General features: G+C 48.7%; 1 protein-coding gene across 1 annotated transcript in view; it reads right to left on the bottom strand.

Moving 5' to 3' along the window:
* The window catches only part of ERI3 (ERI1 exoribonuclease family member 3), a 275711-nt gene extending 260649 nt beyond the window's left edge, over nt 1-15062 (bottom strand). The window contains exons 1-2 of the mRNA XM_040407389.1: nt 14909-15062; nt 1610-1896 (exon numbers count right to left, since the gene is read on the bottom strand). Of these exons, the coding sequence (XP_040263323.1) occupies nt 1610-1896; nt 14909-15062 (441 nt within the window). The remainder of the gene's footprint in view (nt 1-1609; nt 1897-14908) is intronic.
* Nucleotides 15063-15626: the final 564 nt, after the last annotated feature.

Raw genomic sequence — 15626 nt, 5'->3', positions numbered from 1 at the left:
GGTTAAATTTATTGCAGATCTCCGGCCGGCTGAGAAATTCAAATTGCCAAATAATTAGATTTTAGGGCAAAGCTTATAAATTATCCGTCGATTTGTCCGGCCTTGTTTGTCAGCCGCCTGGTGCTGCGGGTCATGTGTGGCATTTGGCTCCTCACGTTCTAATTGCTGATCTCCACGCTGACAGATGAAAACCGATGCCTGCCTCTCAGGGCGCGGCGCAGGAGCGCAGGACGCCGCGCTTACAAAGAATCTGCTATTTTCATACGTTTTGATGCATTTTCCACATGAGAGGACGTGAGGTAAGCCGAGATCAGCAGCTCATATCAATGGGGTCACACAGATAAAGTTTAATCAGGCAGGGTACAATGGAAAATTCCTCAGCATTTTCAAGATCTCTGCTTGCTGCCCTGCTCACACAGTAGAAGGTTTGTTACAATGTCCCCGGTCTAAACAATCGTCTGTGACGTGAGCAGCCTGCACTGATACACTGTAACAAACCCTTGTGCCGCTGGTGTGCTCAGCTCACATAAGACAGTCTAAATCAGGGATCAACAACCACCGCTATTCTAAAACTACAACTCCCACAATCCTCCTTTCACTTTTGTGGGAGTTACAAGAATAGCTTAGTATGTGTGCATGCTGGGAGTTGTAGTCTCACAGGAGCTGGAGTGCTGAAGGTTGCTGATCCATGGTCTAGATGAAACTAAGGCCTCATGCACGCGGCCGTGTTCCGCGGCCGAGAGCGGTCCGTGGTGACACGGCCTGGATTCCTGTTGAGAGCAGGAGCGCACGGCGTCATTGGTTGCTATGACGCCGTGCGCTTCATGCCGCCGCTCCACTATATGTATAGTGTATTACTTTAGTGCAGCGGCGGCATGAAGCACACGGCGTCATAGCAACCAATGATGCCGTGCGCTCCTGCTCTCAACAGGAATCCAGGCCGTGTCACCACGGACCGCTCTCGGCCGCGGAACACGGCCGTGTGCATGAGGCCTAAAGCAAATTCAGCTGTGAGAAGAATGAGGTCAAAGACATTGACAGCAAGCAGAGGTCTTAAATCTAATGGTGAGAAAACGAACCACAATGGGGGAGAATTATTAAAGTGAATGCAGCAGAACCCTAGGAGGCCGGCGGCCATGTGTCTAGTGCTTCATTAGACAAAGGGGAGTGGCTTAGAGGAAATGGGTGTGGCTTAGTAGAGTATGGTGCAAAATGTTGGCAAAAAAATAAGCTGGCGAATAGGTAAAGTGAGTGTCTGTCCGTGAGGCGAACCATCCCACCTGAGCCGGGGGGATAAACCTGTCTCAGTACTGCCTCATTACACGGTCTCTTAGAGGGTGAGCTATGCCATCAATGTCAGATAGGTGCGGGTCAGCAGGAGGAGACACCCTCCGTTCAGCGCTATGGGACTGCTCGCTCAGCTATTTCCGGACCTCCCATAGCAATGAATGGGGAGCACCCCTCTGGTATGCCGTGTGTTGTCCTGGAAATAGGACTGGGTCCCAGAGGCAGTACCCCCACCAGTCTGACACTGCAGTGGGCCAACCCCTTTAAACCTGCATTTGGAACAGTTTGCATTCGCAGCGCTCCGGTCGGGTGACCGCTCTACCTGAGGGTGGATCTGGGGTTTGTCACATGTCGCCTCAAAATCCAGCACTAGGAAGTAATGGTATCTCTGTGGGGGGAAGGAGGTCATCGCAGCCACTGACGCCCCAAACCCCTGGCATCCCAGCTTTCTGTTGAGCATTGGGTCGGCTCCCGTGTCGGCTCGGAGGACAGAGAACGGGTCACAGGACGCGGTTCCCAGCGGTCTGGAGAGCAGCAGCGAGGGAAGTCTTTGCGGCCGGATGAGGGACGATAAATGCATTGAAACCTCTGCTGCATTTACATGGAAACCTGCAGACAAAATGGAGGCACAGTCAGAGCGAGAACACGGGAGAGCGCAAAATAACAGCATTAACAGCGGGGCGGACAGACACATGGACCAGATAGCGGAGCTCTATACCCACACCATCCAAATACTTATCACCGCTGAGGGATAGTTACACTTGTATCCAGGCCAGACCATCCTCTGTGACTGATACCTGCACTGATACATTGTAACAAAGCATCAGGGTAGAGGAGACAGATGTGCTAAGACTGTCTAGACTGGATACGACTGTTACAAACCCTCAGCTGAGAGATACAACACATTCAGGGGGCATTCACTCTTGTTGCAGGACTGAGAAAAAGCAACAAGAATAAGAAATGTTCTATAATTCACAGCTCAGTCTCATACTATGTGCTGTCTCATATCTCTGCGCTGTCTCATATCTCTGCGCTGTCTCATATCGCTGCGCTGTCTCATATCTCTGCGCTGTCTCATATCGCTGCGCTGTCTCATATCGCTGCGCTGTCTCATATCGCTGCGCTGTCTCATATCGCTGCGCTGTCTCATATCGCTGCGCTGTCTCATACTATGCGCTGTCTCATATCGCTGCGCTGTCTCATATCGCTGCGCTGTCTCATATCGCTGCGCTGTCTCATATCGCTGCGCTGTCTCATATCTCTGTGCTGTCTCATCTCTGCGCTGTCTCATATCGCTGCGCTGTCTCATATCGCTGCGCTGTCTCATATCGCTGCGCTGTCTCATATCTCTGCGCTGTCTCATATCGCTGCGCTGTCTCATATCGCTGCGCTGTCTCATATCTCTGCGCTGTCTCATATCGCTGCGCTGTCTCATATCTCTGCGCTGTCTCATATCTCTGCGCTGTCTCATATCTCTGCGCTGTCTCATATCTCTGCGCTGTCTCATATCTCTGCGCTGTCTCATATCTCTGCGCTGTCTCATATCTCTGCGCTGTCTCATATCGCTGCGCTGTCTCATATCGTTGCGCTGTCTCATATCGCTGCGCTGTCTCATATCGCTGCGCTGTCTTATATCGCTGCGCTGTCTCATATCGCTGCGCTGTCTCATATCTCTGCGCTGTCTCATACTATGCGCTGTCTCATGCCATGCGCTGTCTCATATCGCTGCGCTGTCTCATACCCTGTACTGTCTCATACCCTGCACTGTCTCATACCCTGCACTGTCTCATACCCTGCACTGTCTCATACCCTGCACTGTCTCATACCCTGCACTGTCTCATACCCCGTACTGTCTCATACCCCGTACTGTCTCATACCGTTGCGCTGTCTCATACCCTGCACTGTCTCATACCCTGTACTGTCTCATACCCTGTACTGTCTCATACCCTGTACTGTCTCATTTCCTGTACTGTCTCATACCCTGTACTGTCTCATACCCTGTACTGTCTCATACCCTGCACTGTCTCATACCCTGCACTGTCTCATACCCTGCACTGTCTCATACCCCGTACTGTCTCATACCCCGTACTGTCTCATACCGTTGCGCTGTCTCATACCGTTGCGCTGTCTCATACCCTGTACTGTCTCATACCCTGTACTGTCTCATACCCTGTACTGTCTCATACCATGTACTGTCTCATACCCTGTACTGTCTCATACCCTGTACTGTCTCATACCTTGTACTGTCTCATTTCCTGTACTGTCTCATACCCTGTACTGTCTCATACCCTGTACTGTCTCATACCCTGCACTGTCTCATACCCCGCACTGTCTCATACCCCGTACTGTCTCATACCCTGTACTGTCTCATACCCCGTACTGTCTCATACCCTGCACTGTCTCATACCCTGCACTGTCTCATACCCTGCACTGTCTCATACCCTGCACTGTCTCATACCTTGCACTGTCTCATACCCTGTACTGTCTCATACCCCGTACTGTCTCATACCCCGTACTGTCTCATACCCCGTACTGTCTCATACCCCGTACTGTCTCATACCCTGTACTGTCTCATACCCTGTACTGTCTCATAGAAATTAATAGGTCCATGTACGATCCACAAAAAACGCAGATCTGACGTGGATTGAAAATACGGTTGAGACTGAGAGTGCACCTTAAAAGGTAAAGGATCTCATTCACATACAGCAAGCACATATATTGAAAATGGTGAGAAACAGGAACATAAAGTGTATTAGAAGCCTGCAGTACATCACAACCAGATCTTTACATAAGAGAAATAACTTATAGCGTAAATGTTAAGGTGCGAGGAACCTCCAAGGCGGACAGAGAAGTATGAAGCACGTCGGGGGGGCTGCCGAGGAGACGGAGACGTCCCAATTAAGGCTCAAGGGCCAAATATTTAAAATGTCAGCGTCTTAACTGCGGTAATCTGATCAAAAATTAACAAAGATTAAATGAGAAATGGTCGGCGGGGGAAGAAGGCGTCACCTGATCGCGGCAGCCATGGCTCCAGGCAAATCATCATCTCCGAGGGATAAACCCCTGCAGGGTCGGCGGTCAGTGCATAGGGCGCCGATCACCCCGAGACGAAGGGTGCCCTACAAATATCAGTCCCCGAGTCACCCCTAGGGGGACAGAGCCAGGTACGAAGAGTCCTCAGACAGGAGTCCTGCACCAGACTCCTCCAGCTGGAGCTCTGTGTCAGTCATCACTGTAGTCCTAGAGATTTCATACGGAATCAGAAAGATCAGGATGAGCAGGGCCAAGCTGCAGAGTTTACTATGGGAGGTCACCGTTCAGATTCAGGGGTCTCTGTGACAATGAGAGTCCACAGGACACCGCTCCCAACCAGAGGACAAACATCGCCAGTCACAACTGAGACCTCCGAAGGTGAGTGGAGGCCTCCAAGTCATGACGTAAACCCATCACACGGACTAGGATTACTACGACACACAGTACAATCAACGGCCAACATCACCAGTCATAATCGCTGCTGTCCCTTTAAATCTACCCAGCATCCCCACCACATCCTTAAAGAGGTCCTCTCACCGCTCCTGACGCCAGTTATAATTGGTGCTGTCCCTTTAAATCTACCCAGCATCCCCACTACATCCTTAAAGAGGTCCTCTCACCGCTCCTGACGCCTGTGTTAATATCTCCATGCTTTCTCCATGTACTAACAATTCTGGAGCATCTATTCCTGTCTGTATGTTCTGCTATTCCTGTATTATTCTTACTAGAAGTTATAATTGAATTGCTATTATTCTTCAGTAAGGGTACAGAGGGGGGTAACCAGTTGGGGAGTTGTTCCTGCACAAGCTCACTCTATCCAATCAGTGCCGCCATTTTCAGACTGTGCAGGGACATCCCCCCAACTGGTTACCCCCCTCTGTACCCTTACTGAAGAATAATAGCAATTCACTTATAACTTCTAGTAGGAATAATTAAGTAATGGCACAACATACAGAATAGATGCTCCAGAATTGTTAGTACGTGGGGAATGCATGAAGCTATTAAACAGACATGTCAGGAGCGTTGAGAGGTCCCCTTTAACATCAATAATATAAAGATCACTCAACAGGAATACTACTCCTAATATCCAAAAAGAATTTCTCTCTCTACTAATAGTACTACCCAGGACCACAAAAAGCTTACAATTTACTTTACACTATTAGGACTAATACTCTCATCCTCCATCACAACATTACTTCCAGTATGGACACATTGATCACACAGACGGCTCCACCTGTGACTCTATAAATACACAAAAAGCAAGAAGTCAACATGAAACCCGACACACAAAGCGCCACAGAACCGGGACACAAAGCAAAGTGACAAGTCACCACTCAGGGCACACAAACACCAACACAACAGCACCCAGGACCCCCAAAAATCTATTATCCAAAAGAAAAGCCTGGAAAACATGCACTAAAAATAAATGTTACACAACAATAAAAAATAAACCACATACACAGCTGTGTACAGACATTACATTACTAATCCTGTATTATACTCCAGAGCTGCACTCACTATTCTGCTGGTGCAGTCACTGTGTACATACATTACTTATCCTGTACTGATCCTGAGTTACATCCTCTATTATACTCCAGAGCTGCACTCACTATTCTGCTGGTGCAGTCTCTGTGTACATACATTACTTATCCTGTACTGATCCTCAGTTACATCCTGTATTATACTCCAGAGCTGCACTCACTATTCTGCTGGTGCAGTCACTGTGTACATACATTACTTATCCTGTACTGATCCTGAGTTACATCCTGTATTATACTCCAGAGCTGCACTCACTATTCTGCTGGTGCAGTCACTGTGTACATACATTACTTATCCTGTACTGATCCTGGGTTACATCCTGTATTATACTCCAGAGCTGCACTCACTATTCTGCTGGTGCAGTCACTGTGTACATACATTACTTATCCTGTACTGATCCTGAGTTACATCCTGTATTATACTCCAGAGCTGCACTCACTATTCTGCTGGTGCAGTCACTGTGTACATACATTACTTCTCCTGTACTGATCCTGAGTTACATCCTGCATTATACTCCAGAGCTGCACTCACTATTCTGCTGGTGCAGTCACTGTGTACATACATTACTTATCCTGTACTGATCCTGAGTTACATCCTGTATTATACTCCAGAGCTGCACTCACTATTCTGCTGGTAGAGTCACTGTGTACATACATTACTTATCCTGTACTGATTCTCAGTTACATCCTGTATTATACTCCAGAGCTGCACTCCCTATTCTGCTGGTGCAGTCACTGTGTACATACATTACTTATCCTGGACTGATCCTCAGTTACATCCTGTATTATACTCCAGAGCTGCACTCACTATTCTGCTGGTGCAGTCACTGTGTACATACATTACTTATCCTGGACTGATCCTCAGTTACATCCTGTATTATACTCCAGAGCTGCACTCACTATTCTGCTGGTGCAGTCACTGTGTACATACATTACTTATCCTGTACTGATCCTGAGTTACATCCTGTATTATACTCCAGAGCTGCACTCACTATTCTGCTGGTGCAGTCACTGTGTACATACATTACTTATCGTGGGCTGATCCTGAGTTACATCCTGTATTATACTCCAGAGTTGCACTCACTATTCTGCTGGTGCAGTCACTGTGTACATACATTACTTATCCTGTACTGATCCTGAGTTACATCCTGTATTATACTCCAGAGCTGCACTCACTATTCTGCTGGTGCAGTCACTGTGTACATACATTACTTATCGTGGGCTGATCCTGAGTTACATCCTGTATTATACTCCAGAGCTGCACTCACTATTCTGCTGGTGCAGTCACTGTGTACATACATTACTTATCGTGGGCTGATCCTGAGTTACATCCTGTATTATACTCCAGAGCTGCACTCACTATTCTGCTGGTGCAGTCACTGTGCACATACATTACTTATCCTGTACCGATCCTGAGTTACATCCTGTATTATACTCCAGAGCTGCACTCACTATTCTGCTGGTGCAGTCACTGTGTACATACATTACTTATCCTGTACTGATCCTGAGTTACATCCTGTATTATACTCCAGAGCTGTACTCACTATTCTGCTGGTGCAGTCACTGTGCACATACATTACTTATCCTGTACCGATCCTGAGTTACATCCTGTATTATACTCCAGAGCTGTACTCACTATTCTGCTGGTGCAGTCACTGTGTACATACATTACTTATCCTGTACTGATCCTGAGTTACATCCTGTATTATACTCCAGAGCTGCACTCACTATTCTGCTGGTGCAGTCACTGTGTACATACATTACTTATCCTGTACTGATCCTGAGTTACATCCTGTATTATACTCCAGAGCTGCACTCACTATTCTGCTGGTGCAGTCACTGTGTACATACATTACTTATCCTGTACTGATCCTGAGTTACATCCTGTATTATACTCCAGAGCTGCACTCACTATTCTGCTGGTGCAGTCACTGTGTACATACATTACTTATCCTGTACTGATCCTGAGTTACATCCTGTATTATACTCCAGAGCTGCACTCACTATTCTGCTGGTGCAGTCACTGTGTACATACATTACTTATCCTGTACTGATCCTGAGTTACATCCTGTATTATACTCCAGAGCTGCACTCACTATTCTGCTGGTGCAGTCACTGTGTACATACATTACTTATCCTGTACTGATCCTGAGTTACATCCTGTATTATACTCCAGAGCTGCACTCACTATTCTGCTGGTGCAGTCACTGTGTACATACATTACTTATCCTGTACTGATCCTGAGTTACATCCTGTATTATACTCCAGAGCTGTACTCACTATTCTGCTGGTGCAGTCACTGTGTACATACATTACTTATCCTGTACTGATCCTGAGTTACATCCTGTATTATACTCCAGAGCTGCACTCACTATTCTGCTGGTGCAGTCACTGTGTACATACATTACTTATCCTGTACTGATCCTGAGTTACATCCTGTATTATACTCCAGAGCTGCACTCACTATTCTGCTGGTGCAGTCACTGTGTATATACATTACTTATCCTGTACTGATCCTGAGTTACATCCTGTATTATACTCCAGAGCTGCACTCACTATTCTGCTGGTGCAGTCACTGTGTACATACATTACTTATCCTGTACTGATCCTGAGTTACATCCTGTATTATACTCCAGAGCTGTACTCACTATTCTGCTGGTGCAGTCACTGTGTACATACATTACTTATCCTGTACTGATCCTGAGTTTTACAGCAAGACACGGAGGCTCCTATTGCTTTCCCTTTCTTTACTGTCCACCAATAGCAGCAAAGAATACATTTTACAAAATTGCAGTTCCTCTCTAAGTCCGGCTGGAACCCCCGTAAAGGGTTGGATTACGCTCTATGTAGTTGTCAGGACAAACTGCTTGATATCTTTGGCCCCATGGCCAAATTGTTTGAAATGGCTGAAGTTGCCAGGGCAGAAGGCTCTCCGGTAGATCCGGAAGAACTTAGGGGCTGGGTCCAGAGAGCGATTTGTATCGCAGGTAGTACCAACACCTCAAATGCGATTGAACGGCGTAAAGCCATTTTGTTTAAAATTGACCCTAAACTGGCCAACCTGGCCCTAACTGAGGCAGGCAAGGACGCCCAAGGCCTCTTGTTCGGAGAATCGTTCATTAAGGACCGGAGTCGTTTTGTGGGGGCACACTTCCAGGAGCAGAGGAACCCATCACCCTTCTTCCCGGCCAGAGGCACTCCAGGTCGTTCAGAGGAACTCCCAACTCCAGGAGACCTTACGGTAATCCTCCCCCAGACGGGGGGGGGGGTTTTCGGAACATTACATCAGGGGCAGACTCCGTCATTTTTTCCATGCCTGGTCAGCCATCACATCAGACCCCTGGGTCTTGGTCACGGTCAAAGGGTTCCCCATCGAGCTAGTAGACTCCCCAGACCTAGTTCCCCCTCCACCGCCTCTTCTACTGTCGCGACCCCACGGTGCACTCGTAGACAGGGAACTTATGTCTCTAGTTTGCAAACGAGCGATCGAGAGGGCTCCCCCTCTCCCCGAGGGAGTCCTCAGCAAAATTTCCCTAGTGCAGAAGAAAGGTGGTCAGATGCGCCCGGTCATACATCTTCGGGCTCTGAATTCAGTGGTTCGTTGTCTCCACTTCAAGATAGAGGGGATTCTCCTGCTCCGGGATCTTCTCCTTCCTGGGGACTGGATGGTGAAACTGGACCTCAAAAACGCTTACTTGACTGTTCCAGTTTCAACCCCATCCAGGGACCTCCTGCACTCTTCCGTTGGAGAGGGGAGGTCTGGCGTTTCACCTGCCTCCCGTTAGGCCTGTCATCGGCTCCTTGGTGTTTCACCAAACTGATGCGTCACGCCATGTCATGGCTACGCAGTCGGGGAGTGCGGATGATTGTATATCTGGACGATATCCTCCTCATGCATCAGTCCAGAACGACCCTACTAGAACACCTTCATTGACTTCGCATCTCCTCTCACGCCTCGGATTCCTCCTCAATCCGGAGAAATCCTGCCTGACCCCATTACAACGGATAGAGTTTTTGGGATTCAACGTGGACTCGATTGCAGAGTCACTCAGCCTCCCGACGACGAAGTTACACTCTATACGCAAAGAACTCCGTCAAGCTTTGTCAGCGCCCCATTTGTTGCTGCGCCAGCTAGCCTGAATCATCGGCCTGTTGGCCTCCTCTATTCAAGCCGTTTTCCGGGCACCATTGCATTACCGTGCACTTCAGCGTCTGAAGATAGCACACATTCGTTCCGGTGCTGCGATTGCGGATACGGTAGCACGAGAAGAACTCTGTTGGTGGATCAACAATCTGGAGGCGTGGAACGGCAGAGCGTTTTTCGGTTTCCAGCCCGAATTCACAATGGAGTCGGATGCGAGCCTCCAGGTCTGGGGGGCTCACTGCGACGGGATCTCTACAGGCGGCGGTTGGTCAGAGGACGAAACACTTCTCCACATCAATGCCTTGGAGCTTCTGGCCGGCTCCTTTGCCATTCAGAGTTTCAACCAACAGGGTTTGCCCACGCGTGTATCACACTTCGTATGGACAATGTTTCAGCCGTGCGTTACGTCAACTGTCTGGGCGGAACCCACTCTGCGACTCTAGCACGTTTGGCGAAGGAATTTTGGTCTTACTGCCTATCCAAGGATATCATGGTCCAGGCGGAGTATATTCCGGGCCTCCACAACAGTCGTGCAGATTGGAGATCACGACACTTCTTGGACGGCAGTGATGGAATCTGGCTCCAACGATCTTCTCCGCAATATCACGCGTTTGGGGTCCTCTCGTCATAGACCTGTTCGCCTCGCAACTCAACACTCAGCTCCCTCGCTTCTTCAGCTTTCCTGCAGGACTGGTCCGATTCGCTTCTCTATGCTTTTCCACCTTTCGCTAAGATCCCGAGGATGCTACTCCAAACACGTCGCCAGTCGGCCAATCTGGTAGTGGTGGTTCCATTCTGGGGGGCTCAGGCCTGGTTCTCGGCTCTTCTGGAACTCATCGTGGACGTGCCTCTTCTTCTGCCGAGTAAAGTGGAGCTTCTCTGCGACCCTCAGGGGCAACACCACCCGCTCCTACTGGACAGATCCCTTCAGTTGCTAGCCTGACGTATCTCAGGAAGCACGGAGAGGTCGAGGGCATTTCGGACGCAACTAGACGCCTCCTGGACAATGCATGGGCTCCCGGCACCAGAAAATCTTATAGGGCAGCCTGGAGAACTTGGGCTAGCTGGTGCTTGGAACGGGACCTGGATCCCGTTTCGGAACCGGTTATAGTTCCTCACTTCCTTATTTGAGGCAGGTAAGGCTTATCGGACGATTAACCTCTTTAGATCTGCCATTTCTTCCACGCATCAGGGTTTTGATGGCACCCCTGCTGGGCAGCATCCTTCAGTTTGTCGTTTATTGTGTGGGTCTCGTCTGGCTCATCCTCCCTGTCCTCGTTTTACTACGACTTGGGATGTTTCTTCCGTATTGTCCTTTTCTTCATGGCCCAATAATCCGGACCTATCCTTGCAGCAGTTGTCGGCCAAGTTAGTGACTCTCTTTTGCCTTATTTCGTGCAAACGGGTCTCTGACGTCCGGGCTCTTGATCATGATGCCAAATCCTTTACTCCTGAAGGCGTCACCTTCAACATTTCTAGACGCACTAAGACCAACATCAGATCGGTATCGTACCCCAGTTTCCCGCCTGCGCCGGCTCTTTTTCCGGTTGCCTGTTTACGGGAGTACGAGTCTCGGACTAGTCCTCATCGGTCTACGGTTCCTCAGCTTTTTCTTTCCATTCGCCATCCTTTCGGCCCAGTCTCCAGCCCTACTTTAGCTCGTTGGATGAAGTGGGTTATGTCCCTGGCGGGAGTGGATACTTCCATTTTCACCGCGCATTCAGTGAGAGGTGCGGCTGCTACCTCTTTGGCGATTTCTGGGGCTCGTTTGGAGGACATCTTACGCCTAGCTCATTGGTCTAGGGCCACGACATTCAGGGAATTAAATTTTCGGCCTCCCCCTCATGTTTTTTCAGTTATAATTGAACAGCTTTGAACTTGCAATAGGAGCCTCCGTGTCTTGATGTAAAACTGCATGATTTTCCTAGTCTATGACGTAAAGTCATGGTTTTATTAAAGACACGGAGGCGAGTATTGCCCACCCTTTTTTCCCCTCCCTTGCTTATTATGTACGTTTATATTTGTATTATTTATTGATATTATTTATTCTTCATGCATCTACATGAATTTGATTGGCCAGCGAGTTTGGGGTCTACGATCTATTTATTTCCCTATATTCTCTGTTCTTTCTCCTTTCAGGTTGAAGTTCCTACCGACAGCGACTTATTGCATCTTTGGGTCGCCTTTCCACAAGTTGGCCAGGTTGCCCCAATCTACAGTTTTGCTGGTGCTGAGGCGGTTTTCTTCCAGTTGTACGGTTCCGGTTCCTGTTTGTAGTTTAGGATTCGGTTCCTGGTTCCTGTTTGTAGTTCTGGCCTTGGTGTCAGAGTCTCAAAGAAAGAGGGAGGTCCAGAGGAGGAGCTGCCTATTATAGGGGGCTGTCAGGGGAGGGACCTTGTTACTATGGTTACTTATTCTTGATTAATTTTGTAAAATGTATTCTTTGCTGCTATTGGTGGACAGTAAAGAAAGGGAAAGCAATAGGAGCCTCCGTGTCTTTAATAAAACCATGACTTTACGTCATAGACTAGGAAAATCATGCAGTTATATCCTGTATTATACTCCAGAGCTGCACTCACTATTCTGCTGGTGAAGTCACTGTGTACATACATTACTTATCCTGTACTGATCCTGAATAACATCCTGTATTATACTTCAGAGCTGCACTCACTATTCTGCTGGTGCAGTCACTGTGTACATACATTACTTATCCTGTACTGGTCCTGAGTTACATCCTGTATTATACTCCAGAGCTGCACTCACTATTCTGCTGGTGCAGTGACTGTGTACATACATTACTTATCCTGTACTGATCCTGAGTTACATCCTGTATTATACTCCAGAGTTGCACTCACTATTCTGCTGGTGCAGTCACTGTGCACATACATTACTTATCGTGGGCTGATCCTGAGTTACATCCTGTATTATACTCCAGAGCTGCACTCACTATTCTGCTGGTGCAGTCACTGTGTACATACATTACTTATCCTGTACTGATCCTGAGTTACATCCTGTATTATACTCCAGAGCTGCACTCACTATTCTGCTGGTGCAGTCACTGTGTACATACATTACTTATCCTGTACTGATCCTGAGATACATCCTGTATTATACTCCAGAGCTGCACTCACTATTCTGCTGGTTCAGTCACTGTGTACATACATTACTTATCCTGTACTGATCCTGAATAACAGCCTGTATTATACTTCAGAGCTGCACTCACTATTCTGCTGGTGCAGTCACTGTGTACATACATTACTTATCCTGTACTGATCCTGAGTCACATCCTGTATTATACTGCAGAGCTGCACTCACTATTCTGCTGGTACAGTCACTGTGTACATACATTACTTATCCTGTACTGATCCTGAGTTACATCCTGTATTATACTCCAGAGCTGCACTCACTATTCTGCTGGTGCAGTCACTGTGTACATACATTACTTATCCTGTACTGATCCTGAGTTACATCCTGTATTATACTCCAGAGCTGCACTCACTATTCTGCTGGTGCAGTCACTGTGTACATACATTACTTATCCTGTACTGATCCTGAGTTACATCCTGTATTATACTCCAGAGCTGCACTCACTATTCTGCTGGTGCAGTCACTGTGTACATACATTACTTATCCTGTACTAATCCTGAGTTACATCCTGTATTATACTCCAGAGCTGCACTCAGTATTCTGCTGGTGCAGTCACTGTGTACATACATTACTTATCCTGTACTGATCCTGAGTTACATCCTGTATTATACTGCAGAGCTGCACTCACTATTCTGCTGTACAGATCACAAATGTAAGACGTTGGATACAAATGGCTGATACTGGAGAATCTATGGGAACTACAAATTCCAGCACAACCAGACCCAACACTCTGTCCAGTCCTCTTATATCTAGGCTGTTACATAACCACCCAGGCCTGCTGTGCTGATACTTGTAGTTCCACAGCAGCTCCTGAAGATTTTGTTATTAGGGCTGGTCAGTTGGGCCCCTGGGAAATCCAGCATAAAAGTAGACAGTGCTGCAGAGATGGGACCCCAAAGAACATGTGATTTAACAAAGGCTTTTGCTAAGAAACAGCAGACAGGGAGGGCACAGGAATCAACGAAGGGCCCGCATATGTACATGAATGTAAGTGGGGCCCCGCAGATGCAGAGGAACGCTAGAGGTCCCATCAGCCGAACAAGGATGTACGAAGGGCCCCTAAGCTGTAAAGGGATGAAAAATGGGCCCCCAAGTCATACAGGAGAGTACAGAGGGACCCTCAGCTGTACAGGGATGTATGAAGGGCCCCATAGCTGTACAGGAGGGTACATAGGGGCCCTCAGCTGTACAGGGATTTATGAAGGGCCCCTCAGTCATTTACAGATGTAAGAAGGGCCCCTCAGCTGTACAGGGATGGTATGAAGGGCCCCTCAGCCGTACAGGGATGGTATGAAGGGCCCCTCAGCCGTACAGGGATGGTATGAAGGGTCCCTCAGCCGTACAGGGATGGTATGAAGGGCCCCTCAGCCGAGTACAGAGGGCCCCTCAGCTGTACAGGGATGTGTGAAGGGCCCCTCAGCCGAGTACAGAGGGCCCTACAGTTACACACGACCATACAGAGGGACCCTCGGTTGTGCTCTGGTAAATGGCGGGGCCCTCGGCTATAACAAGGTGTATGTGTGGCCCCTCGTGTGCTCCACCATGCACGGCGTGGCCCACAGCGGGAGAGGAGGGTCTCGGGCCCCTCACTACCCACCACAACCTGCAACCATCAGAGGCCTATGCAGCGAACCAACGTCCGCGGGCCCAGCAGAGGCCCCGGGAGCCCGAGCCGCCGGCCCCCACCTCCCGGGCACATACATGCACATAACACGGGGTGTGCGCCCGCGCCTCACACACACGACACCCGGCGACTCACCTCTCACTCTCCCCCTGTCTATGGAGACGGCCGTGACGGGCAGACGACGCCCACCAATCAGCGGCGCCGCCGCCGGCTCCACCGACCAATCAGTGCTAAGCAAGGCGGGGCAAAGGCGCAGGCCCCTATCTGCTCCTCTCCTACATGGAATCATGTGGGAATGCCAGACCAACATGGCGCCGCTCCAGGTGCATGGCGGGAGATGTAGTTTCTCCCCACATGGCCCTATGTCATCCCTGCGCCTGGGAAATGGTGGGGTGAAGCTCGAGGGGAGGACAGAGCCCAGCAATACATGCGGGGACCACAGGCCGAGCATCGCTGACACATTGCAGCAGAGCCTGCGTCATACAACACACCTCAGTGCAAGCAGTCCTATGTAACAGCACCGAGAACACAGTGATAACCGAGTAGATGTCTCCTGCAGTCCTATGTAACACCACAGCTAACACAGTGATAACCCTCTGAGTACAGATAATGTAGTAGATGTCACCTGCAGTCCTATGTAACACCACACATAACACAGTGATAACTGAGTACAGATAATGTAGTAGATGTCACCTGCAGTCCTATGTAACACCACAGATAACACAGTGATAACTCTCTGAGTACAGATAATGGAGTAGATGTCACCTGCAGTCCTATGTAACACCACAGATAACACAGTGATAACTGAGTACAGATAATGTAGTAGATGTCACCTGCAGTCCTATGTAACACC

Source organism: Bufo bufo, chromosome 9 (assembly GCF_905171765.1).
Source record: "Bufo bufo chromosome 9, aBufBuf1.1, whole genome shotgun sequence".
NCBI lineage: Eukaryota > Metazoa > Chordata > Amphibia > Anura > Bufonidae > Bufo > Bufo bufo.
Note: the sequence above shows the minus strand (reverse complement) of the source record. Positions and strands in the feature narration are given on the sequence as shown.